At 34.8% G+C, this 22,897-nt stretch overlaps 6 protein-coding genes across 9 annotated transcripts; 3 read left to right on the top strand and 3 right to left on the bottom strand.

The window, feature by feature from the left end:
* Nucleotides 1–287: 287 nt before the first annotated feature.
* On the top strand, nt 288–1,418 carry LOC106635824 (neuferricin). Its single transcript, XM_014347975.2, has 4 exons — nt 288–600; nt 669–809; nt 887–1,073; nt 1,148–1,418. The coding sequence occupies exons 1-4, from the start codon at nt 288–290 to the stop codon at nt 1,332–1,334; spliced, it is 828 nt and encodes a 275-aa protein (XP_014203461.2). The 3' UTR covers nt 1,335–1,418.
* LOC106635825 (uncharacterized) lies at nt 1,123–2,848 on the bottom strand. The gene is made up of 3 exons (XM_014347976.2): nt 2,482–2,848; nt 2,202–2,369; nt 1,123–2,121 (listed from the first exon to the last, which is right to left on the bottom strand). Exons 1-3 carry the CDS (start codon nt 2,505–2,507, stop codon nt 1,761–1,763), a joined length of 555 nt encoding a protein of 184 aa, XP_014203462.2. The 5' UTR covers nt 2,508–2,848; the 3' UTR covers nt 1,123–1,760.
* Nucleotides 2,849–5,389: 2,541 nt separating this feature from the next.
* Arpc5 (Actin-related protein 2/3 complex, subunit 5) lies at nt 5,390–7,095 on the top strand. Its single transcript, XM_023391665.2, has 3 exons — nt 5,390–6,020; nt 6,126–6,199; nt 6,575–7,095. Exons 1-3 carry the CDS (start codon nt 5,867–5,869, stop codon nt 6,812–6,814), a joined length of 468 nt encoding a protein of 155 aa, XP_023247433.1. The 5' UTR covers nt 5,390–5,866; the 3' UTR covers nt 6,815–7,095.
* Nucleotides 6,967–8,882, bottom strand: Ccm3 (programmed cell death protein 10 Ccm3). Of its 3 annotated transcripts, none has more exons than XM_089592697.1 (6): nt 8,777–8,882; nt 8,406–8,682; nt 7,831–8,008; nt 7,589–7,721; nt 7,335–7,499; nt 6,967–7,262 (listed from the first exon to the last, which is right to left on the bottom strand). In XM_089592697.1, the coding sequence occupies exons 2-6, from the start codon at nt 8,475–8,477 to the stop codon at nt 7,178–7,180; spliced, it is 633 nt and encodes a 210-aa protein (XP_089448823.1). In that variant the 5' UTR covers nt 8,478–8,682; nt 8,777–8,882; the 3' UTR covers nt 6,967–7,177. The 3 variants fall into 3 exon arrangements, with proteins under 3 accessions (XP_089448823.1, XP_089448822.1, XP_014203472.1); XM_089592696.1 differs by having other exon boundaries at nt 8,406–8,638; XM_014347986.3 differs by having other exon boundaries at nt 8,406–8,543; nt 8,777–8,881.
* A 1,048-nt stretch (nt 8,883–9,930) lies between these two features.
* fand (Pre-mRNA-splicing factor SYF1 fand) lies at nt 9,931–13,717 on the top strand. The gene is made up of 13 exons (XM_014347973.3): nt 9,931–10,088; nt 10,188–10,336; nt 10,411–10,732; nt 10,814–11,113; nt 11,197–11,338; nt 11,420–11,571; nt 11,655–12,038; nt 12,120–12,233; nt 12,317–12,479; nt 12,549–12,658; nt 12,742–12,945; nt 13,020–13,404; nt 13,477–13,717. Exons 1-13 carry the CDS (start codon nt 10,020–10,022, stop codon nt 13,554–13,556), a joined length of 2,574 nt encoding a protein of 857 aa, XP_014203459.2. The 5' UTR covers nt 9,931–10,019; the 3' UTR covers nt 13,557–13,717.
* Nucleotides 13,718–14,338: 621 nt separating this feature from the next.
* smo (smoothened, frizzled class receptor) lies at nt 14,339–19,724 on the bottom strand. Of its 2 annotated transcripts, none has more exons than XM_089592540.1 (9): nt 19,677–19,724; nt 18,522–18,898; nt 17,823–18,131; nt 17,085–17,525; nt 16,830–17,002; nt 16,423–16,763; nt 16,154–16,355; nt 15,903–16,073; nt 14,339–15,822 (listed from the first exon to the last, which is right to left on the bottom strand). In XM_089592540.1, exons 3-9 carry the CDS (start codon nt 18,129–18,131, stop codon nt 14,553–14,555), a joined length of 2,907 nt encoding a protein of 968 aa, XP_089448666.1. In that variant the 5' UTR covers nt 18,522–18,898; nt 19,677–19,724; the 3' UTR covers nt 14,339–14,552. The 2 variants fall into 2 exon arrangements, with proteins under 2 accessions (XP_089448666.1, XP_089448665.1); XM_089592539.1 differs by lacking the exon at nt 19,677–19,724 and adding an exon at nt 19,270–19,444.
* Nucleotides 19,725–22,897: the final 3,173 nt, after the last annotated feature.

The following is a 22,897-nucleotide window of genomic DNA, read 5'->3' as shown; positions in this document are numbered from 1 at the left end:
GGGAAGACAAGGGGGCGGGGGACGGGGAGGACTTGTCTTTTAACTCAAATGGTAAATAAAATCAGCTGATCTGATACCTGATATCAACATCAGAGAAGTATAATGTTATCCTGCACAGATGGCGCATGATTTTGTTTTGCTTACGTATGTATGTACGTTTAACTCCGACTTGATCCTTGATTTTTATTCCTTGATCTCTCTCGATCAGTAATATTATCTTCTTGATGTTCTCTTCTTCGAGTTTTCGAATGTATTAATTTTACAAAAAAAAAAATAAATAAATAAAAATGTCACCAAAATCTATTTGGCTGTTATTTCTCGGATCGGCAGTGTACATGCTGTATTCGAGTAATTATTACTTTTACGTCAAAAGTTATGTGAAACATTACTATGCCGAGGCTCTACGGCTTTTATACGATGCCAACAGTTCCAATGAAATTGTTCTAGAAAACGGAGAGATTTTATTTACCTCAAGTGCACTTAAAAAGTATACCGATTTAGATAGTGGTGGCTTGTACTTATCGATCTTGGGCCAAGTTTTTGATGTAACAAAGGGAGAAAAACATTATGGTCCTGGTCAATCTTACCATGCGTTTACAGGTTTGTAAGGAAAACATTAATGTTTAGAAAGTATTGAAAGTAATTGTAATGACATTTTATCAACGTAGGACGTGATGGTTCTGCGGCATTTATCACGGGAGATTTTACCGAAAGTGGCCTAACGGATGATGTTTCGAGTCTTACAAATAAGCAAATTCAATCTTTAATGACTTGGCTGGAGTTTTATAGGAAGACATATGTTTACAAAGGTAAAGGTTCAACCATCTCTTAATTTGAAGTATATTTTATCTTTTCCTTTTGACGAAATACACGGTGTTCTCTGCAGGAAAATTAGTTGGTAGGTATTACGATAAAAATGGAAAACCAACTAACGAAAGAAGCATTTTAGAAGAAAGAATACAAATCGCTAAAAAGAATGATTTGAATGAAGACCAAGAAAAATCAAAATTTCCACCCTGCAACGTTGAATGGAATCCAGATAGTGGAACTAGAGTGTGGTGCACAAAAAACAGGTAATGGAAATTATTTTCATTTACGATTCACCACAATGAGCCAGGAAAAGTTATTTTCCCTTTTTTTTTATTAGTGGTGGTATCGCGAGAAACTGGATAGGTGTACCACGGTTATTCTACACAGAGCCGGGATCAAAAAAACACAGGTGTGCCTGCGTCAATACAAATAGCAAAGACTTTCAAGAAAATAAAAATATGTTTAAGACTTACAGTGGCTGTGCCGATAACGAAACGTCTTGTATTTTTAAAGTAACTACGTGATTTTCATTAAAAGTTTATAATTGTTCATGTTTGCACTAAAATTTTTATATGTTTCTCACAAGTGTACTTAATAAAAAAATTTTTTAGGCATATTTTTCTTTTAATAAACAAATACAACTCACTTTTTTATAGAACATGTGTTTATATCAAGTTTCGTACTTAAGAACTAATAAAAAATTCATATGTATATATATGTTTAGTAAAAAGGTTTTTATAAAAACCACTTTCAAGTTATTTTTTTCTTGTAACGTGATGATTCTTACTTAATCAATGAAAGTGGACAAAGAGTAATAGCATGACAAATAAACGAAGGATAAATAACAATGTAAAAATTGATTCATAAAAACCCTACAAATCCTTATTTTTACTGATAGACTTACTTATCCAGATAGACTTCTACTTATTTATAGTGCATAACTAAGACTATCAGACTTCTTGTGGGTTTTGAACAGACACATCTTTTTGCAGTCCATTAAGCTTATTCAGCAAAGTGTTCATAGAAACGTATTTTCTTTTTTTAAAATTTAGTTTGGAACCAAAGATTTTTTTAACCTTTTCTTTCCGCTTTTTTATCTTTGATCTCGTTGGTTCTGTTGTGAACTGGATCATTCTTTTGAACCTCTTGGAACTCATATGATTAGGAGGTGGAGTCAAGTCTTCTTGCTCTTCGAAAATAGTTTCTAACGAATTGGTGTGCTTTTTAATAGTCTTATCAAGATAATAACCCTTGATCTGGTCTTCTGTCTCCATTTCTTCATAACTCCTTTTTCTCGGTCGCAAACTGCACCTACAAAATAATTTTAACGTATAATGCCATAAGATAATTATGAGGAAGAAAATCATGCACTTTTTATGAACAAGATCTACCTTCTGTTGAGATTAATATCGTCAAGATCTCTAGGTTTTCGCTTTCTCAAAGACCGCCTTTGTCCAAGAGTCGGAATAACATCTTGCTCAGGCATGTCCACAGCTAATTTTTGCAAACTGTCAACCACATCGGGCAAATTAACCTCTTGGGCAGTATTGTTTACATTACTGGAAAACAAAAACAAGGCATCACTTAGATGTTTTCGCAAGAAACAAGGCAAGGTGTATTTTAGTGCTTTAAGTAATCACCACACCGCAAACTATAAAAACAAAAGCTTACATTCTTATTGTAGAACTTCCGTCCATTATGCAGATTCAATTTTTGAGAAAGAATTGTAAAAAAAAAGTTCCTCGACGAGAGAAGAAAAATTCTCAAGGATACCTTCTCATTATCGATCGAATCATTTACTTGTAACGAAACGTGAGTTGTACTTAAAAGATCTGTTTTTGTAAACAATTGCTGCGTTTTACAATTGCTGTACAAAATATTTAATATTCCTTTACTAACACTACACATCTAACTGATCTAACCAGCTATATATCTTATTAAGTTTGCGGGATTCGGAACTTCGGAAGGAATCATGAATCATGAATTATGAGTTAATGGTAAAAGGTCTAAATATTGTAGTTTTGTAAATATGGTCGATTTTGTACAGCGTTGGGTTAGGCGGATTCAATATCGGAACTTTTTCCCTAGATCGTATATATAGCTATACGATCTAGGGAGAATGTTCCGTCGAGCAGACAGCACAGCAGTGAAGGGGCATTGCCAAAGACGCGTGAAAATTAAAAATTGTAATATTATAACACAAGTGCCTATCACCCAATGACCCGGGGCGCTAACTGGCCACTCTGTTAAATAAATAATAATTAAAATAACACAAGCGCCTATCACCTCATGACCCGGGGCGCTTACTGGCAACTCTGTTAAATAAATAATTATTAATAACACAAGCGCCTATCACTTAGTGACTTGGAGCGCTTACTGGCCACTCTTTTAAATAAATAATTATTAAAATAACACAAGCGCTTATTACCTCATGACCCGGTGCGCTTACTGACAACTCTGTTAAATAAATAATTATTAATAAATAACACAAGCGCCTATCACCTCATGACACGGGGCACTTACTGGCCACTCTTTTAAATAATTAATTATTAAAATAACACAAGCGCCTATCACCTCATGACACGGGGCACTTACTGGCCACTCTTTTAAATAATTAATTATTAAAATAACACAAGCGCCTATCACCTAATGACTTGGGGCCCTTACTGGCCACTCTTTTAAATAAATAATTATTAATAACACAAGCGCCTATCACCTAATGACCCGGGGCACTTACTGGCCACTCTTTTAAATAAATAATTATTAAAATAACACAAGCGCTTATCACTCAGTGACTTCGAGCGCTTACTGGCAACTCTGTTAAATAAATAATTTTTAATAACACAAGCGCCTATCACCCAATGACCCGGGGCGCTTACTGGCTACTATTGAATAATAAATTATCAAGAAATTATAAGAGCGCCATTTAAAAAGATCTTTGTCGTACTAGATAGGCAATCAAAATTGTGATATGTTTACATATGTTATCGATCAACTTTTTATTATTTAATAGTGTTGCAAATAAGTGTCCTGGATCATCAGGAAAAAGGTGCTTGACATATTTATTAATAATTATTTATTTATTAGATTTGCAATTAGCGCCCCAGGTTATACGGTGATAGGCGCTTGTGTTATTTATTAATAATTATTTATTTAACAGAGTTGTCAGTAAGCGCCCCAGGTTATTGGGTGATAGGCGCTTGTGTTATTTTAATAATTATTTATTTAAAAGAGTGGCCAGTTAGCGCCCTGGGTCATTGGGTGATAGGCGCTTGTGTTATTAATAATTATTTATTTAACAGAGTTGCCAGTAAGCGCCCCGTGTCATGAGGTGATAGGCGCTTGTGTTATTTTAACAATTATTTATTTAAAAGAGTGGCCAGTTAGCGCCCCGGGTCATTGAGTGATAGGCGCTTGTGTTATTAAAAATTATTTATTTAACAGAGTGGCCAGTTAGCGCCCCGGGTCATTGGGTGATAGGCACTTGTGTTATAATATTACAATTTTTAATTTTCACGCGTCTTTGGCAATGCCCCTTCACTGCTGTGCTGTCTGCTCGACGGAACATTCTCCCTAGATCGTATAGCTATTTATACGATCTAGGGAAAAAGTTCCGATATTGAATCCGCCTAACCCAACGCTGATTTTGTAAGCCATTTAACATAAGTAGAATATTTACACTTTTGGATGTTGATTTTTTAATAAAAGATAAGTATATTACTTGCCGCAAATAGCAGATATGGTGTTAACTTTCAATTTTCTATTTATGAGATTAGTTGCGGCTGGTTTATATGTGATTAAATGGCTCTACTGTAAGTTGTAAGTTGTAATAATTATTCGGATTAGCGCCATCTAGCGGTATTCATTTTTGCGCGAAAAGTGGCCTCTAAACTTCTGAAACCGAGCTTTAGCGCGTGGAGCCATTTAATCAATTATAAACCAGCCGCAACTCATTGTGTAGCTATAAAATAAAAAAATAACAATACATGTGTTTTTGGCGGCAAGTTAACAATCTATTTTTTACTCGAAAATTTATCTTTAAAAGTATAAATGCATAGAAGGTCAATTTTTTGGTAAAAAATAGATTGTTAACTTGCCGCCAAAAACAGATATATTGTTATTTTTTTACTTTATACTTTCATCATGAGTTGCGGCTGGTTTATAATTGACTAAATGGCTCTAATCCTGATTGCTCTGATTGAGAATTTTAGGAGCCACTTTTGGCCAAAAAACAACGACCGCTAGATGGCGCTGATCCAAATAATTAATACTATTTACAGTAGAGCTATGTTATCACATATAAACTAGCCGCAACTAATTTTATTTATATGAAATAAAAAGTTAACGCGTACTGTGCTATTTGCGGCAAGTTTACAACATATCTTTTATTCAAAAATCGACCTCCAAAAGTATAAATATTCCACTTTTGTTATATGGCTATATAAAATCGACCATAATTTTTAAAATTTCAGTACTTTAGACTTTTTACCATTAACACTATAGGGTAGGAACATGCCGTACCAACGGCCGACCACGCAGTTACGCACTGATCTTGTGAGTTGTGAATAAGTTTTTGTGAAATGTGAATTTGTGAAGTGACTCTGAAGTGACTGCAGCGCGATTGAGGGTGGTGCCGAAGCAGATGGGCTGCCCAAGATTTTTATCACTTTTTATATTTATCAGCTTTGATCCCTAATTCTATTCGTGCAGTAGGTAGTATAGCCCATTGTTAAAAAATCAACAGTACAGTGCAGCGTCTGCAGCGGATCAACTGCAGGAAGAATTGCAACAGTTCTCTTCTGCGTCATATCTACTTATATTAAAAGCTGTCATATCAAAGGCAGCTCCCCTTTCAAGTAATAGGTGCCTATACTTAGGTATATTATTTTTTTCATCGCATCGTCCAATTAAAATAGTGCAGAGTGTGTATTTAAAGCCAAAGCCTCAGGTAGTCGGGTGTGAGCAACAGCGACGACGACTCCGTTTTGTTTTGTATTTGACTCACGTTAGGCACAAAAACAACTCAAGAAGTGATAAAACAGAGGTTGTGAAAAAAATGTCAAAATCTGATGGTAGGAAGATCAAGGACACGTCGGGCACGGGCTTCCGGAAGATCGACGTCGACCAGTTTGAGAATCATTTTAAGGAGGAGGACCCGGACGGCACGCTCACCGGACCCGACGAGAACGAAATTCTCGCCTTCCTTAGCCAATATCCTTTTTTACGTACTACATGATCACAGTGTATAATGTGTGTACATGTGACATTTATTTTATTATTTCTCTCAAAAATTGTTTTCTTTAACGCTTTTCTTAAGGGCAAACATGCCGAGGCACTTATCTCGGTTCTCAAGTCGGCACCGCTTGGCAGCAAAAACCAGCAAGTGAAGGTATAATAACCTCAATGTCCAACCCAGTTAAGCCTAAAAAGGAAGCTTTACTTGTATCATGAGTCAGACTTTATATTTTTAATCTCCTTGTGCTCCCATACCTACTTATGAGCACTGTATGGTCAAGATTTCGATTTCATGACTATTTCATTTTTTTACTAGATTTGTTTTAACTTCAGATCAAAAACAGAGGAGTAATTTTGTGCTTTGTAGTTGTTGTATATAGCCAGCAGAAAATACTCCATCAAAATGTTTTATCTGCATGAGTCATAATGTTTATTTTGTCATTTGTTATCAGTACCTCTGTAGTAGTATTTGGACTTTGTGTGTCATCCAAGTTTTTGAATACTTACATGAGCAATGTTATCGTTTCAGGATAATGCAAGGAATTTGACACAAAAAGTATTACTAAGTATAAAAACGAACCAAATGGAAGACTGTATAGCACAGCTAGACCAGAACCTTATGGATACTCTGATGAAGTACATATATCGAGGTTTTGAATTGCCAAGTGAAGGTAGTAGTGGACATTTACTGGTGTGGCACGAAAAACTGTATAATATCAGTGGAGTTGGCAGTATCGTCCGAGTGTTTGCTGATAGTAAAAGAGCTTGAACTGCAAAAGTGTTTGCAAATTGTCCGATTGACCTTCCCATTGAGTGTGTTACTTAGTAATGCAAGGGATGTAGATAGCTAAGTCATTAACATTTTTTCAATATGAAAACTGCAGTGCATTTATATAAAGTTGTTATCAATAAAATAATTTTTATTTCTTCTTATTAAACGGAGACTGTACATTTATCACTTTCTTCTCAACTCATTTTGGAATGCTATACCCTTTATATAAATAACAATCAAAGAAACAACGTTCATTTTTTAGTAAATTAATTAAACATATATATATATGCGTGAAAACGTCATTTGTTAATAAAATCGCACATCTATAATGAAACATTGCTATAACTATATTATAATAATTTATTCACACTTATCCTCTACGGTCAACATAATCATATTTGTTTGAAGAATCAGATACAGGGCGCTTACAAATACTGAATTAGCTCTGGAAAAAAAAATCAAGTACTTTTATATTTTTTAAACTTTATTTTGTAATTAACTGAAAACGTATACTTACTGTCCTTCTTTAAAGTATTCCTTCAATGTGTTGCTGAATCTCTTGCTATATTTAACGAATTCTCTTTTACGTTGATCTAGGGCCTGCTTTCCAGTAGATCCCGGTATGTATCCTGTAACTTCATTGACGGCATCGAGCAACTTTTTAATTGCGCTAGCAATTTCTCTAAAAAAAATAATTAAAAGACAAATTAAACTGAAGAAAGCATTGTAATAAAATAATTTGAACTTTCAACATGTTTTGGTTCAACTTACTTGATTGTTTCAAGGAATGTTTTACGATCGGTAATTTCGTCAGGAATCCTGCTCAATATCCTCTTCAGGGAAGTAGATTTTCTGTTAAGTTCTAGAAATGCATTTTCTGAGCGCCCAGTCCGGTACTCCACAACTAGAATCAAATTAAATGTATAATTTAACCGATATAAGCTCATTTACGTTTTAAAACATGAAGAACAGTAATTAGAAAAGAGAAAAAATAAAAAAAGCGTAGAAATTACCATCACAATCGGAAGCAAGTCCTTGTAGACGCAAAACACTTTCGTTCATGTCCAGGTTAAGGTCTGCTCTACGCACAAGACCCATGACTAGGTCATAGGCAATTCCTGGATGATTATGCTCGGCATTTGACAATGCCTTTCGCAGTGTTTGAGCTGCAGCGACGTTTTGTCTCTCTAACTACAAGAGAAAATTCACTTATAAGTGACACTGCATCTTGAGCAATGTATTATTGCCTACTTTCTCTGTTGGGACTTTCTCTGCTTTTCAATTCTTAAGAAATACTCTGAGATAAAAGAGCTAAAGTTTGTATTTTTTTTTATGTTAGTCAAAACATGATTTATTATTAAGTTTTTTACAGTATAAACAACCTTTCTACCATTACTTTTGGTTATTAACTACTGAAATTTTCAACTAATCTAAAGGATCAAATTTTTAAAATCAATAGTTGAAAATCTGTACAAAATTTAATTAAAGAAATAAAGAAAAATTTAACAAATCCTTAACAGAATTAAGGATAGTTTGCACTTGCGTTTTGTTTAGGAAAATAATTACATGAAACAACAGTAATAAATACCTTTGCCAAAATAGGGCGCAAAATAACTGGAAGAACAAGTGATGTTACTGGACTATCATCGCCCATTGTCATCCTTCACAGATTTCTTGATATAATATGTTTTTTGTATCACTAAAAAACACTGATGTCGTCGGTTCCCTGTATGTACGTTCGATATACACACTCTCAATCAAGACAATAGAGAAATCAGAGTGACAAGCGAGCGAAAGGGCAAATCGTCATATGTGTATCTTCTGGAATACGTAATCCCTAGTTTTTAAACATTTTCGGAGCAACTCTGTTTACAAACGACAGCTGCTGTCAAGCGTCAATGCAAGCAAGCAAATTTTATGTATATAAGTACTTATACACGATAAAAAGAGGTTACTTACTATTCTTACTAGCACTAGGTGCTTTGCTGATGTTCTCTCAACCACAGAGACAGACAGAGACAAGCGCAATGCATTAACTCGTTTATTACAAGAGACTGAATAAGAACAGACTAGGTAGTAGGTACCTATTAAATAAAGTACCTCAGCGTATACTCATATATGTTTGCATTTGAGATTTTAGAAGAGAAATGTTGATTCGAATGCGTCTTGGATAATTATTGCGTTATCAATTGTATTTCTTTTATCATTTGATCAATAATTTAATTTTTACTAGTATTTTTTTTGCAAGTACCATATTTAAATTTCGCGCGCTTGATCGGTGGCCACTTTTAAGATCGCTGCCTCTTACACTTGCTTTTTTAATCTTCCGTACATGCACCCACTGACACCTACGCGTACGTATATTTTTTTACCTACTTTTAGTCTTAATTTTTCTCTGTAAGTAAGGTATAACAGTTACGGTTCGGTATCGTGGTCACAGAAGATGTTTTTACTCATGCTAATCTTCCAATGAATGCAAGAGACGCATCAAACCGTCCAATAAGGGACCTTATTTAAAGCTAGTAAGTTGCTTTTTTTGTGAACAATTCTCAACGCAACTCTAGTGTATCCGCTGTATACGTCAACGTTATAATTTACAGAAAAATTGTGGAAATATTTATTGATTATGAAAAATAAGTCATTGTATTTAGAGGAAAAAAGTTTGTTTTGGATAGATAAATTTTATAAACAACTGTATTGAAAAACTTATTGAAAAAAAAAAACAAAAAGTAGAACCACAAAGTACAATTTAACATACAATACAGATCATAGGTTTGTGGTAAACATTTAAACTGTGAATTTTGTTGCTGCCTTCTGCTTACATTAAATTATAATTAACTTTGAAGCAAAAATAGTTAATTATCTTTTTATAGTGCAATTTGGTGCAAAAAGTTATATTATTTATACTACACTACATTTCTTATAATAAGTACGTCAACCACTTTTTACTTTTGGGCACAGTGTCGCCGACACAATAACCCAATAACCCTTATTTATTAAAAAAACGCGCCAATTTCTCCGACGTGGGGAAAGTGTTGTGTTGGGGGGGGGAGTCTGCTCCCCTCCATTCCCCCTCTAGTAAAAAACATAACCTCCTTCGAATTAAACATTAACCAGCGCATAAGCATACGTAGAACATATCAATAATAATTTCCTTGATTAATCTGTCAGTTGTAAATAATGCGATAATTTCGCAGTTTCAATGGGTGTTGTCGACAACGCAAAGCCTGACCATTCAAAAATGGAGCGGCCAGAGCAGCACTACATATTTGTAAGTACAAAATACATGAAATTTTCATGCCAAATGTTTACCCAATACAACCAAGTACAATGTTAATACGATATTTAATTTTTTTTTTCCACCACGCAGAATGAAGAGGATCTACCTTACGAGGAAGAGATCTTGAGGAATCCATACTCTGTCAAACACTGGCAGCGATACATTGACCACTTGAGAACTACAAAGAGCCCAAACTTGAATATTGTTTACGAGCGAGCGCTGAAAGAGCTGCCTGGAAGGTGATCATAATTAGATGATTTTTATTCAGTTTTTTTCTTCAACGGCAATACTAATAGTGTGACAATTTTTTCAGTTATAAATTATGGTACAACTATCTGAAAAATAGAGTTAAGCAGCTGAAGGGTCGATGCATCACGGATTCTCTTTTCGAAGTCGTAAATAACACATTTGAAAGAGCTCTGGTGTTTATGCACAAAATGCCGCGTATTTGGATGGATTATTGTGCACTGATGACAGATCAAGGCTACGTCACGCGTACGCGGCATGTCTTTGACCGCGCTCTCAGAGCTCTTCCCATCACTCAGCATCACAGAGTATGGCCACTGTACATCGAGTTTGTTAAGCAGCACGAAGTCCATGAGACTGCGGTTAGAGTGTTTAGAAGATATCTAAAGGTGTGCAATTTTTTCTGTCAAAAGCCTTTTTTTTATTTGTTTGAATTTTCTTCGAATTTCATAATTTCTTTGCCTGTGTAGCTTGCACCAGAAGAAACTGAAGAGTACATTGATTATTTGATATCAATCGAAAGATTGGACGAAGCAGCCATGAAATTAACTTACATAGTTAATCAGAATGATTTTGTATCAAAACATGGAAAATCCAAGCACCAGTTGTGGAACGAACTTTGCGATTTGATATCAAAGAATCCTACAAAAATTAAATCTCTTAATGTCGATGCTATTATCAGAGGAGGTTTGAGACGTTACACGGATCAAGCTGGTCCACTGTGGAATGCCTTGGCAGATTATTATGTTAGAAGTGGTCTTTTCGAACGGGTATGAAAAAACCTCACTCTTTAATTAATTTTATTCAACTTTTTACCGGAACCATTTGACCATCTTTGTCATTTAAATTTTAGGCCCGAGATATTTATGAAGAAGCTGTTCAAACTGTGGCTACTGTAAGGGATTTTTCTCAAGTTTTCGATGCTTATGCACAGTTTGAAGAACTCAGTCTTAAAAAAAGGATGGAAGAGGCTGCTGACAACCCTACAGAAGATGGTGAAAATATGATCAAATAATCTGGAAATTTTATGATCTCATAGTATTTATAAACTGTCTACATTTTTTTGCTCATTTCAGATGATATTGATTTGGACTTGAGATTAGCAAGGTTTGAAAATCTAATGGAAAGGAGATTATTATTATTGAACTCCGTGTCATTAAGGCAAAACCCTCACAACGTACTAGACTGGCATAAGAGAGTAGAATTATATGAAGGCCGACCTCGTGATGTAACATTAAAAAAAAGCTTTTTATGATATCACAAGAATTTCCAATATCCACGACATTTAACAAAATTTGTAATATTTTTCAGATCATACATACATACACAGAAGCCGTGCAAATAGTCAAACCACAGATAGCGGTTGGTAAATTGCACAGTTTATGGGTGGCCTTTGCAAAGTTTTATGAAAAAAATGAACAAATATCCGATGCCAGAACCGTATTTGAGAAAGCAGTGCTCGTTCCATACATGAAAGTCGATGATTTAGCTTCGGTTTGGTGTGAGTGGGCTGAAATGGAAATAAGGCATGGAAATTACAAAGATGCTCTGAAGCTCATGCATCGTGCCACGGTTATGCCATCAAGAAAAGTTGCTTATCATGATGAAACCGAAACTGTACAGATGCGGTTGTACAAGTCTCTGAAGGTTTGGTCCATGTATGCCGACCTTGAAGAGAGTTTTGGAACGTTCAAGGTAACATTTTACTGTAAATATTATTATTATTATTATTACTTTTTAGTACACCAATACATAGTTTTATAACAATTTTTGTAGACCTGCAAAGCTGTGTATGATAAAATAATAGATTTGAAAATCGCTACACCACAAATCATTATAAATTATGGTTTATTCCTGGAGGAAAACAATTACTTTGAAGAAGCGTTTAGAGTGAGTATTAAAATTATGTGAATATTTTTGCGTACACTTTGCATTCATAATGATTCACTTTTTTGAAATTTTGATTTTTTTAGGCTTACGAAAAAGGTATTGCGTTGTTCAAGTGGCCAAATGTGTTTGATATTTGGAATACTTATTTAACTAAATTCCTAAAACGGTATGGTGGATCAAAATTGGAGAGAACACGTGACTTATTTGAGCAGTGTTTGGAACACTGTCCAGCAAAGTATGCAAAAGGTAATGCAACTATTTTATTACTAAAGAACTGGAATTAATATCCTCAAGTTAATTATTTTTGTGATGTAGCTTTGTACCTTCTTTACGCTAAATTGGAAGAGGAACATGGTTTATCTAGACACGCTATGGCTGTTTATGAAAGGGCAACTAGTGCTGTTTTGCCAGAAGAAAAATTCGAGGTACTGAATATAAATTTTTATTCATTCAATGTATCTTACTATTTATACGGAACTATTTTAATGATTGATATTAATATTTTTAGATGTTCAATATTTATATCAAGAAAGCGGCCGATATCTACGGCGTTCCAAAAACGAGAGAAATTTACGAGAAGGCTATTGAAGTTCTTAATGAAGAGAGCACTCGCGAGATGTGCTTGCGCTTTGCAGAAATGGAAACAAAACTCGGTGAAGTGGACAGAGCCAGAGCTATTTACGCACATTGCAGTCAAATTTGCGATCCCAGGGTGGGTAGAAAAAAAAATTCACGACCAAAGGGAAAATCTTTTATATTATTCATACTGATTTAATTATGTTTTAGGTAACTGCCAACTTCTGGCAAATTTGGAAAGAGTTCGAAGTCAGCCATGGTAACGAAGATACGATGCGTGAAATGCTGAGGATAAAGCGCAGTGTTCAGGCATTGTACAACACACAAGTTAACATGATGTCAGCCCAGATGCTGAGTAGCGCTACCAGCCAGGTAAATGATACTTTGGACGCCATGAAAATTCTAGACAATAAGGCTGCAGAGACCGCTGCACAACCCGAGATCCAGCGTTCTGCTCACACGATTAATTTCGTACGTGGAGCCACTGAAGGTGGTAAGGATGACAAACGTGTCATGAATCCCGATGAGATCGATATTGATATGGATGCAGATGACGATGACGAGGAGAATGGAAGTGAGAACGGAGACGCAGAAGGTAAGTTTCCTTACTTTGGGTTGTGTATTTTTTCAAATCTAGATATAAACACTTTTTATCTTTGTATTACAGAGCTTCCGATTGAGAAGCAGCATGTTCCAGCACAAGTTTTTGGAAGCTTAAAGAGTAAAGATGACGATGACGACGAATAATTCTCGTTATTTTTGTAAATAAATTGAATGAAATTAACTGTAAATATTAATAAAAGATGACGTTAGTTTTTTGTATTATTTGAAATAAAATTAAAACCTAAAAATTTGAGTGTTTTTACCTATTGATTAAATTTGGTTTCGTAAACATGTTTACTCAAAAAAAAAAATATAAATAGAAAAATTATAAAAACGCAGAATGATTTATATCGCCACAATGTGCTGCTATTTCAAATTTTATTTCACATAATTTACAAAATATTCTTACAATTATTTGTAAAAGTAAGTACAAAAGAGTAAAAGACGAATAAAAAATTCAAATATAAATTATTATGTACTTATACACAAGTTTCTCTTTAAAAATAATGAATGATTTGGATCACTGATTTATTAAATGATCCACACACAAATCTACATAATAAAGTTGTATTTAGAAATACCAAACGTTTCATTTTAAATTCAACATTTTATTTGTTATGTAATAAAATTAAATTATATGATGATTCATCCATGCAAAAGATAGCGTATTTAATTAAAAATTTATCCTTTGTTTGAACAGTTGATTAATATGGTTTAAAAAAATTTTCATTGTTTTTCAAAAGAATTCAATAATAATACAAGTTGTATTCTATGAGAAAACTCGAAGTATTGAGTCTTTTTATCACAGTCTTGGTATTTGAACATGAAAAGCTGCACTTTAATATTATTATTTTTGTATAAAATTTCAAGTATTTCTTAGATACAATGGTATCTATAAATAAAATTTCTTAAAGTTATCAAGACAGTTATGTATAAGGCACTTTCATAAAGTGTACAAAAACACGTATAAAACAGTCATTAGTACGTTTTTTTTTACACTCGCAATGGCATTAATTTTTAATCTTCCTAAGACCTTAAAAATATGTATAAATTTTGCAAGTTGCGTGGTATACGAATCATGTGTAACCCATTGTCTATTCGAAAGTTATTAGAGAGCATTTTTTAAAAAAACTTTTCGTTTTACTTTGGTTGTTTCTTACTCTTTTTCATCAGTGGCGGAATTTGCGTCCCTCTCGAGTTACAACTCCGGCTATTTATAATTTCATCGATACTTTGATTCAAAGCTTCCATCTCTAACATTTTTAAAGGCAAAGTTTGAGTTGCCATTTCTCTGGCATTCGATTGTACATCGTGTTGTATCAATCGCGTCAAATCAGGACTATAAGACAAGGCGGATTCTTTAAATTTTTTATCTCTTTCGTTGTTCTCATTCTTTATTTTACAATCATTTGAGTCTTTCAGCAAATGTTTCAGAGACTTTTCATCTTCCAGCAGATATTTAGCTTGACAATCTGTGGATATTCGTCTGTCATTTCGATTAAAGCTCTTATTGCTTATCTTACTTTTGCTTCCTTCGCAAATATCCTTTGATTCCAGCATCTTTGTCTCTTCTTCTGCCTGACTGTCCTCGTTATCGCTTTCTTGATTATTCTTCTCGTTGCCGACTTCCAAGTCTATGTCTTTGTCTATAATACCATTAGGTTTTTCTTCGCTGCTCAAATCCTCATCACTATCAGTTTGCTGTGTGAATAAAAATGGCAACAGTCTCTCTGCGTCCTTCAACGCCAGTGTACCCTCATCCAGACCAGGTCGTCTTTTCATGTTAGGCCCTTGCACTGGCGCCGTATTTGAAGCAGCTCCAATCGACAGAGCTGATAAAATCTGCACTCCTAGTTGGCTCTCCTGAGAGGTCGTGCTACCCCTACGATGAGGCGAAATCATTTTGTTGGGCCTGGACCTACACTTTTCATAATCCCGCCTGGTGCCCCTCTTGTAAGACTCTGATCTCTTTCTCGAGCGCTCGGGCGGTTTTTTCCTTCTCTTATTACTATTTTTTACTCTGCTAGTTTTGAAATCTGCCTTCATTTCGCTAAAGGATAAGGCGAATTGAGAATCACAGGAATTTCTTCTGGACTCCACCGAGACGCGACGCAAGCTAAAACTGTATTGAGAATCGGTCGAGTTTCGGCGATTACTTGACATCGATCCGCCAACCAGTGCTCCTCTTCTGGTGACCAATTTGGGCAAAGCAGCTGCCCAGGTAGAGCTAAAGTCTTGAGATGCTACAGAGTTGAGATCAAAATTCAGACCTACCGGATCCTCGTGGGTGTTGTGAAAAGTTATCGACAAACGACCGGCGCTGTTGAACATTTTTCTTTTAGCGAAAGCTTGCGCTATGACTTTGTGCTTTTTTAGTTTTACGGGTTCCTCTGGCTCACTATTAAAAATCCTACAAAGTAGGAGAAAACAAGTGAGATCCAAAAGAAATCGAAAAATAATGAGAGTTGCATTACGTTAAAAAATAATTACCTTTTAAAAAACCTTATCCAGGTGTCGATTGTAGAGCTGGTCCACACCCAAGAAGACATTAGAATACCGGCAAAGAAAGGAGCCAATAGATGTAACTGCAATTTCCCAGCACTTGGTCTATATGTTATCTTACATTCTGATGTGTCTGCATACTTTGATGTTATGGAGCACCTATAAAAATTCAAATTGCGGATTCATTTGTTGAAACCTGAAACTAGTAAAAGTTTTTCAATGTAGAAAAATTGACTTACATCATGTAATCTCTGAAACTTTGTTTCCATTCCCAAGTGTGTTTGAATTCGTATATATGACAGTAAAATGTTATGATGACAGTGACAAATATAAACACTGAAAATAAACCCATTCGTACTATCGTTTCCCGAATTTTGGAACTTACTCTTTCTGATATAACCTCTTGACTGCTTATTTTAAGACGAATTAGTGTTATTAAACCTGGAATAATATAGTTGTTACGCATCGGACAAAATATTTTTTCGGCAGAAAAAGTGCAAAATCTTACTTCTTGACAAAAAATATCCTCCAATGAGAACAACAACTGAGACAGGGCCAAGTACAAACCAAGCTCTCACAACATGATTGTTGTAACCGACAAAGCATATTCCTGTCACATAATTCCCATCAATTTCACCCAACGCCATAACAGTTACAGTTAACATAAGAGGCAAACACCACGCCAGCAGGTGAAAGTACGCTCCTTTTTTGTCGATCCTGTCTTGAATTTTTCCAAGTGCTTGAAAAGTCATATGCCAAGTATAGGTCAATACAACAAACCAGACCATGGCAGCCATTATCGAATAGTACACCAGTACAAATACCACCACACAAGAGAGGTTTTCACCACTAAAACAATTGAAAGAGTATTGTTAACATATTCTGCTGGTAATAAATGTAAAATAACAAGAGTACCTTGGTTCACTCATTCTTAGTGTGTTATCTTTTCTGCAAACAATGACTTCTCTACTTCCGCGCGTGAATTGCAAAAGCCAGCCGATACATGATACCATGAAACAACAGTTTATATAAAATATAACCAGTGCAGGGTATTTATTGGCACTTCTCCAATCAATCAAAAATGTTACCTAAAATTGCATTTAATTGAATGTTGAATTCATCAAATTTTATATGAAACATCGATTAATGACAGATTTCCAATAAACTTACAACAGTAAAAAAATTAAAGAAGCAACAAAGCCCAGCAGCCCAAGAAATAAACGAATGAATTTGAATTTTTTCATCCTGAGTATAAAGCGGATCATTGCAAGGCATTCCACAACCTTCCACTCCTTCAAAAATAGCTAATTGATTGTCAGTGTGTATTAATGGATCAAGGCACTTTCCACTTGTATTGAATTTTACTTCTCTAATATCGTTTTTGCATAATTTTGGGAATAACTTAGTATCCTCACACCTGATGAAACTTGGCCATATCGTATGATTGAATATGATCCTACAAGGGCCAGAAACGATTCTACACATTTCTTGGGATGGTAGATCCACTGTATCATTAATGCACTTTGGCATGAATACTGAACACAAAAATGGTTGAACTACAGCCCAACATTTAGGAATATGTTTCAGACTTTGTAATAAATATAATTTTTCCTGCAAAAAAAAAATTAAAATTGAAAACTTTTTTTTTTTTAATTTTAGAGCTCAACATCTGAATGAAAAATTTATTTAATGTTTTCTTCAAAGCTTATCTGCTTTGTATACAAATTGCTGATTTGCTATTTCCAAATGTACATGTTGCAACACCTAACGAAGTCTGAATAAGTCAGCTCAAAAAAAAATGAGCAAATAAATAAAGGCGTTGAATACCAAGTTTAAATAAATGACTTCAAAAGAGTATTATTTCGGATGGAAACTTTACCCTATATTAAAAAAATGATGTAATCTTACTCTTATCGCCTCCTGTGTTGTATAGTATGGAATGAGATCCATACTCGTCGTGTCGTAGGGCAACCTAGTGCCCATGCAGGTGGAATTGCTCATGTGTACGCATTTCGCGGGTCTCCTGCAATGGAAGTAGTCCCCTGGAAACTCGCTGAGCGGAAGCCTTGGTAGAAGGTAAGCAGGTTCCATAATTCTATGCTGGACACTAGTTTCGGTCCAGGATTCATCGTCGCGATTGTTATTTGCTCCAAAACCGTGATCCAACTCTGGTCTCGCAAAAGGCACGAGGGTAGCAAAATACAGTAACAGAATCATCTGAAAGTGAAAAATTGTCATTTGTGTACATTCAATAATGTTCTAGAAATGTATAAATATAAAATAAATGCTATAAAACATAATGAGACGTAAGAAAGTAATAAGTATATCGGGGGAGCAGAGGGAGAGGGAGAGGGAGAGAGATGAGACGAAGGGGAAAAAACTCTCCTAAAGGCCGAAAATGCATTTCGACGTAAAAAAAGAATCCCTTGTGCATTCCTCAAACGAAAAATGACAAATACAAAAACATCAAAAAATTATATTATTCTTTTCTGTGATGTTTCCGCGCCAAAAAAAAAAAAAAAAAAAATATCTCTGGTCAATCATTAGACATATATGCTGTTTAGTCCGTTCTTCCTAAAAAAAAAAAAAAATTTCTTCTTTCCTCACCTTTGTCGTCTTCCTGGGGGAGCTCCAGATCTCTCTCCTCCACAGCTAGGAAATACTATACGCTGCACCTCCTCAGCGGTTAGCGGTCCTTAGTACCGGCACATCCTGCACGACGCTAACGTCGACGACGGCGACGACGACGTGCCACTGCTTCGAGAGAGACATCCCCTTCTGCTTGCATGAAGGAGAATGAAGGAAGGACCACACGCGCTCCAAGAAGAGGGAGAGAGCGACTGGTGCCGGCCACCCACGGCGCCTTCCTCCTTTTCTTCTTCTTCTTCTTCTTAAATTCTTGTTCTCCGGAGTCCATCCGGACGCAGGCACGATGCAATAGGGCTGCAAGTATACATCAAAATCTCCGAAAGAAACTGTAATCTCTGTGAAAAAAACACGCCAGAAGAGGCGTAAATTAAATTAATAAGTTGCCGCCGTAGGGAAAATGACACCCCCTAATTTATAGATAATTGAAAAAAAAAAAAAAAAATCTTTCACGCCACGTTCGCTTCATTGATGACAACAAAGGTCAAAAGGATTTGTGAAATGTGTCTTCTATAACTTCATCACAGTGGTAAAAAACAATATGTTTTCATTTTCATGGCTTACTTAATTGTTATGTAGCTGGAAACTGTATAACTCTAACTCACGATTTTTTTTTTTTCTGCAGATTTAAACGTATAAATACAGGACGTCTTTTTCTCGAGCTTCGAGCTTTTTCTACACACCTTCAGTTTGTTTTTTTTCACTTTACCTTTTTATTATCGTGTTTTTTATCCAACTAGCTTCGCAAATACATTACGTATCTCTTTCTCTATCTATATACATGATTATTCCGATATCACACCCTCCATGTTATATTATTATATATTACACCTCATGTTAATATAAAATATGAGTATATGAGTATAAAATTCTGAATCAGAGCTTTTTAATCGATTATCTGTCGATTATAAGGCTGCGAGAAAGAGAGTAATATGTTCTTGCTTTTCACTCGCACTCACACTGGCTCATGGCTGGTCCTGGAAGTTCAAGACATGTATACGCAATTACGCAGCCTAAACCAGCCGCAACTAATCTTATGGATATAGAAAAGAATACGTAAATTTTTTTCTACTTATCTTATATGGCTTATAAAATCGACGAAATTTTCAAAATTACCTATGCATGTGTGTGCATCTATGTGTGTCCTAAGAATGGAACATTGGATCTCACTAAATAAAAAATACATTTATTACCGAGAAATAAATTTTAAGCACTATAAATAAAAAAAGAACCCAACCTTCTCTGATAAAGTGAGATCCAATGCTCCAAATTTTATAAAATAATAGTATACTATGTACGTATAAGTATATAAATTAACTGTTTATTAAAACTATAAAATTTAAGGGCTGTGCTTCCATGAGATAATGGTAAAAGGTCCCAAGTATTGTAATTTTGTAAATATGGTTTATTTTGTAAGCCACTTAAGATGAGTAGAATATTTATACTTTCACAAGTCGATTTTTGAATTAAAGATAAATTGTAAACTTGCCGCAGATAGCACAGAATACGTCAACTTTTTATTGTTTATCTATGAGATCAGTTGCGGCTGGTTTATAGTTGACAAAAGGGCTCTACCGTAAGTAGCAATAGTTATTTGGATCAGCGCCATCTAGCGGTCTTTATTTTTTGGCTATAAGTGGCTCCTAAAATTCTCAATCAGAGCAATTTGGATTAGAGCCATTTAATCAACTATAAACCAGCCGCAACTCACGACGAAAGTAAAAAATGAAAAAATAATGGTACATGTGTTTTTGGCGGCAAGTTAACAATCTATTTCTTACCAAAAAATCGACCTTCTGTGTGTTTATACTTTTGTAGATTAATTTTCGAGTAAAAAATAGATTGTTAACTTGCCGCCAAAAACACATGTATCATTATTTTTTTATTTTATACCTTTATCATGAGTTGCGGCTGGTTTATGATTGACTAAATGGCTCTAATCCGAATTGCTCTGATTGAGAATTTTAGGAGCCACTTATAGCCAAAAAATAAAGACCGCTAGATAGCGCTGATCTAAAAAACTACTGCTACTACTTACAGTGGAGCCACTTTGTTAACTATAAACTAGCCGCAACTAATTTTATAGATAGACAATAAATAGTTGACTTATTCTGTGCTATTTGCGGCAAATTTACATATTATTTTCAATCCAAAAACCGACCTGTGAAAGTATAAATAGTCTACTTATTTTATTTGACTTATAAAATCAACCATATTCACTAACTCACAATACTTTAAACCTTTTACCATTGACTCATGAAAGCACAGGCAGTGCAGCCCTTTGACTTTACAGTTTAAATCAACAGTTAACTTAAGTATGTGATATGTATTGTGTCACTGAAATCTTGAATAACGATCAAGCACATACGTCAACTTATCAGTCTAAGAGACAACCGAAGAAAAAAGGCTTAATAAAGAGTGTCAGTCACATGGTCTCCTAAGAATGGAGCATTGGATCTCACATAATCAGAGAATGTTGGGTTCTTTGTTTATTTATAAGACATAAAATTTACTTATCTGTAATAATTGTATTTTTTATTTATTAAGATTCAATGCTCCATTCTTAGGAGACTCTTCGTGTGACTGACACTCTTTATTAAGCCTTTTTTCTTCGGTTGTCTCTTAGACTGATAAGTTGACGTATGTGCTTGATCGTTATTCAAGATTTCAGTGACACAATACATATCACATACTTAAGTTAACTGTTGATTTAAACTGTAAAGTCAAAGGGCTGCACTGCCTGTGCTTTCATGAGTCAATGGTAAAAGGTCTAAAGTATTGTGAGTTAGTTAATATGGTTGATTTTATAAGTCAAATAAAATAAGTAGACTATTTATACTTTCACAGGTCGGTTTTTGGATTGAAAACAATATGTAAATTTGCCGCAAATAGCACAGAATAAGTCAACTATTTATTGTCTATCTATAAAATTAGTTGCGGCTAGTTTATAGTTAACAAAGTGGCTCCACTGTAAGTAGTAGCAGTAGTTTTTAGATCAGCGCCATCTAGCGGTCTTTATTTTTTGGCTATAAGTGGCTCCTAAAATTCTCAATCAGAGCAATTCGGATTAGAGCCATTTAGTCAATTATAAACCAGCCGCAACTCATGATAAAGGTATAAAATAAAAAAATAATGATACATGTGTTTTTGGCGGCAAGTTAACAATCTATTTTTTACTCGAAAATTAATCTACAAAAGTATAAACACACAGAGGGTCGATTTTTTGGTAAGAAATAGATTGTTAACTTGCCGCCAAAAACACATGTACCATTATTTTTTCATTTTTTACTTTCGTCATGAGTTGCGGCTGGTTTATAGTTGACTAAATGGCTCTAGGGCTAAGCTGCCTAAAGCTCTCCTTCAGAATTTCAGAAGCAATTTTTGGCCAAAAAAATCACGACCGCTAGATGGCGCTGATCCTAATGATTATATAACTACTTATAGTAGAGCCATTTAATCAATTATAAACCAGCCGCAACTAATTTCGTAGATACAAAATAAATAGTTAAAGATAATTGTGCTACTTGCGGCAAGTTTGCAGTGTATGTTTTATACGAATATCAACCTCATATATATTTATACTTTTGGGTAATAAATGAATTGTAATCTTGACGCAAACAGTGCAAACAACGTTAACTTTTTATTTTATATTTATGAAATTAGTTGCGGCTGGTTTATAAGTAATTAAATGGCTCTAGGGCTAAGCTGCCTAAAGCTCTCTTTCAGAATTTCAGAAGCAATTTTTGGCCAAAAAAATCACTGCCGCTAGATGGCGCTGATCCAAATGATTATTACTACTTGTAGTAGAGCCATTTGATCAATTATAAACCAGCCGCAACTGATTTTGTAAATACAAAATAAAAAGTTAACATTGTTTGTGCTGTTTGCGGCAAGTTTACAATTCATTTTTTACACGAATATTGACTTCCTATATATTTATACTTTCGGGTGAAAGATAAATTGTAAACTTGCCGCCAATAATGCGAACAATGTTCACTTTTTATTTTGTATTTATCAAATTAGTTGCGGCTGGTTTATAAATAATTAAATGGCTCTAGTATAAGTATAGTAATAATCATTTGGATCAGCGCCATCTAGCGGTAGTGATTTTTTTGGCCAAAAATTGCTTCTGAAATTCTGATGGAGAGCTTTAGGCAGCTTAGCCCTAGAGCCATTTAGTCAACTATAAACCAGCCGCAACTATTGAAATAGATACAAAATAAATAATTAACGATGTTTGAGCTACTTGCGGCAAGTTTGCAGTGTATGTTTCACACCAATATCGACCTCCCTTATATTTACACTTTCGGGTAATAGATGAATTGTAAACTTGCCGC

Source organism: Copidosoma floridanum, unplaced genomic scaffold (genome assembly GCF_036245765.1).
Source record: "Copidosoma floridanum isolate Cflo_tuat_1 unplaced genomic scaffold, Cflo_Japanese_pri ptg000019l, whole genome shotgun sequence".
Taxonomy (NCBI): Eukaryota; Metazoa; Arthropoda; class Insecta; order Hymenoptera; family Encyrtidae; genus Copidosoma; species Copidosoma floridanum.
This window is presented reverse-complemented; position numbering and strand designations above follow the sequence as displayed.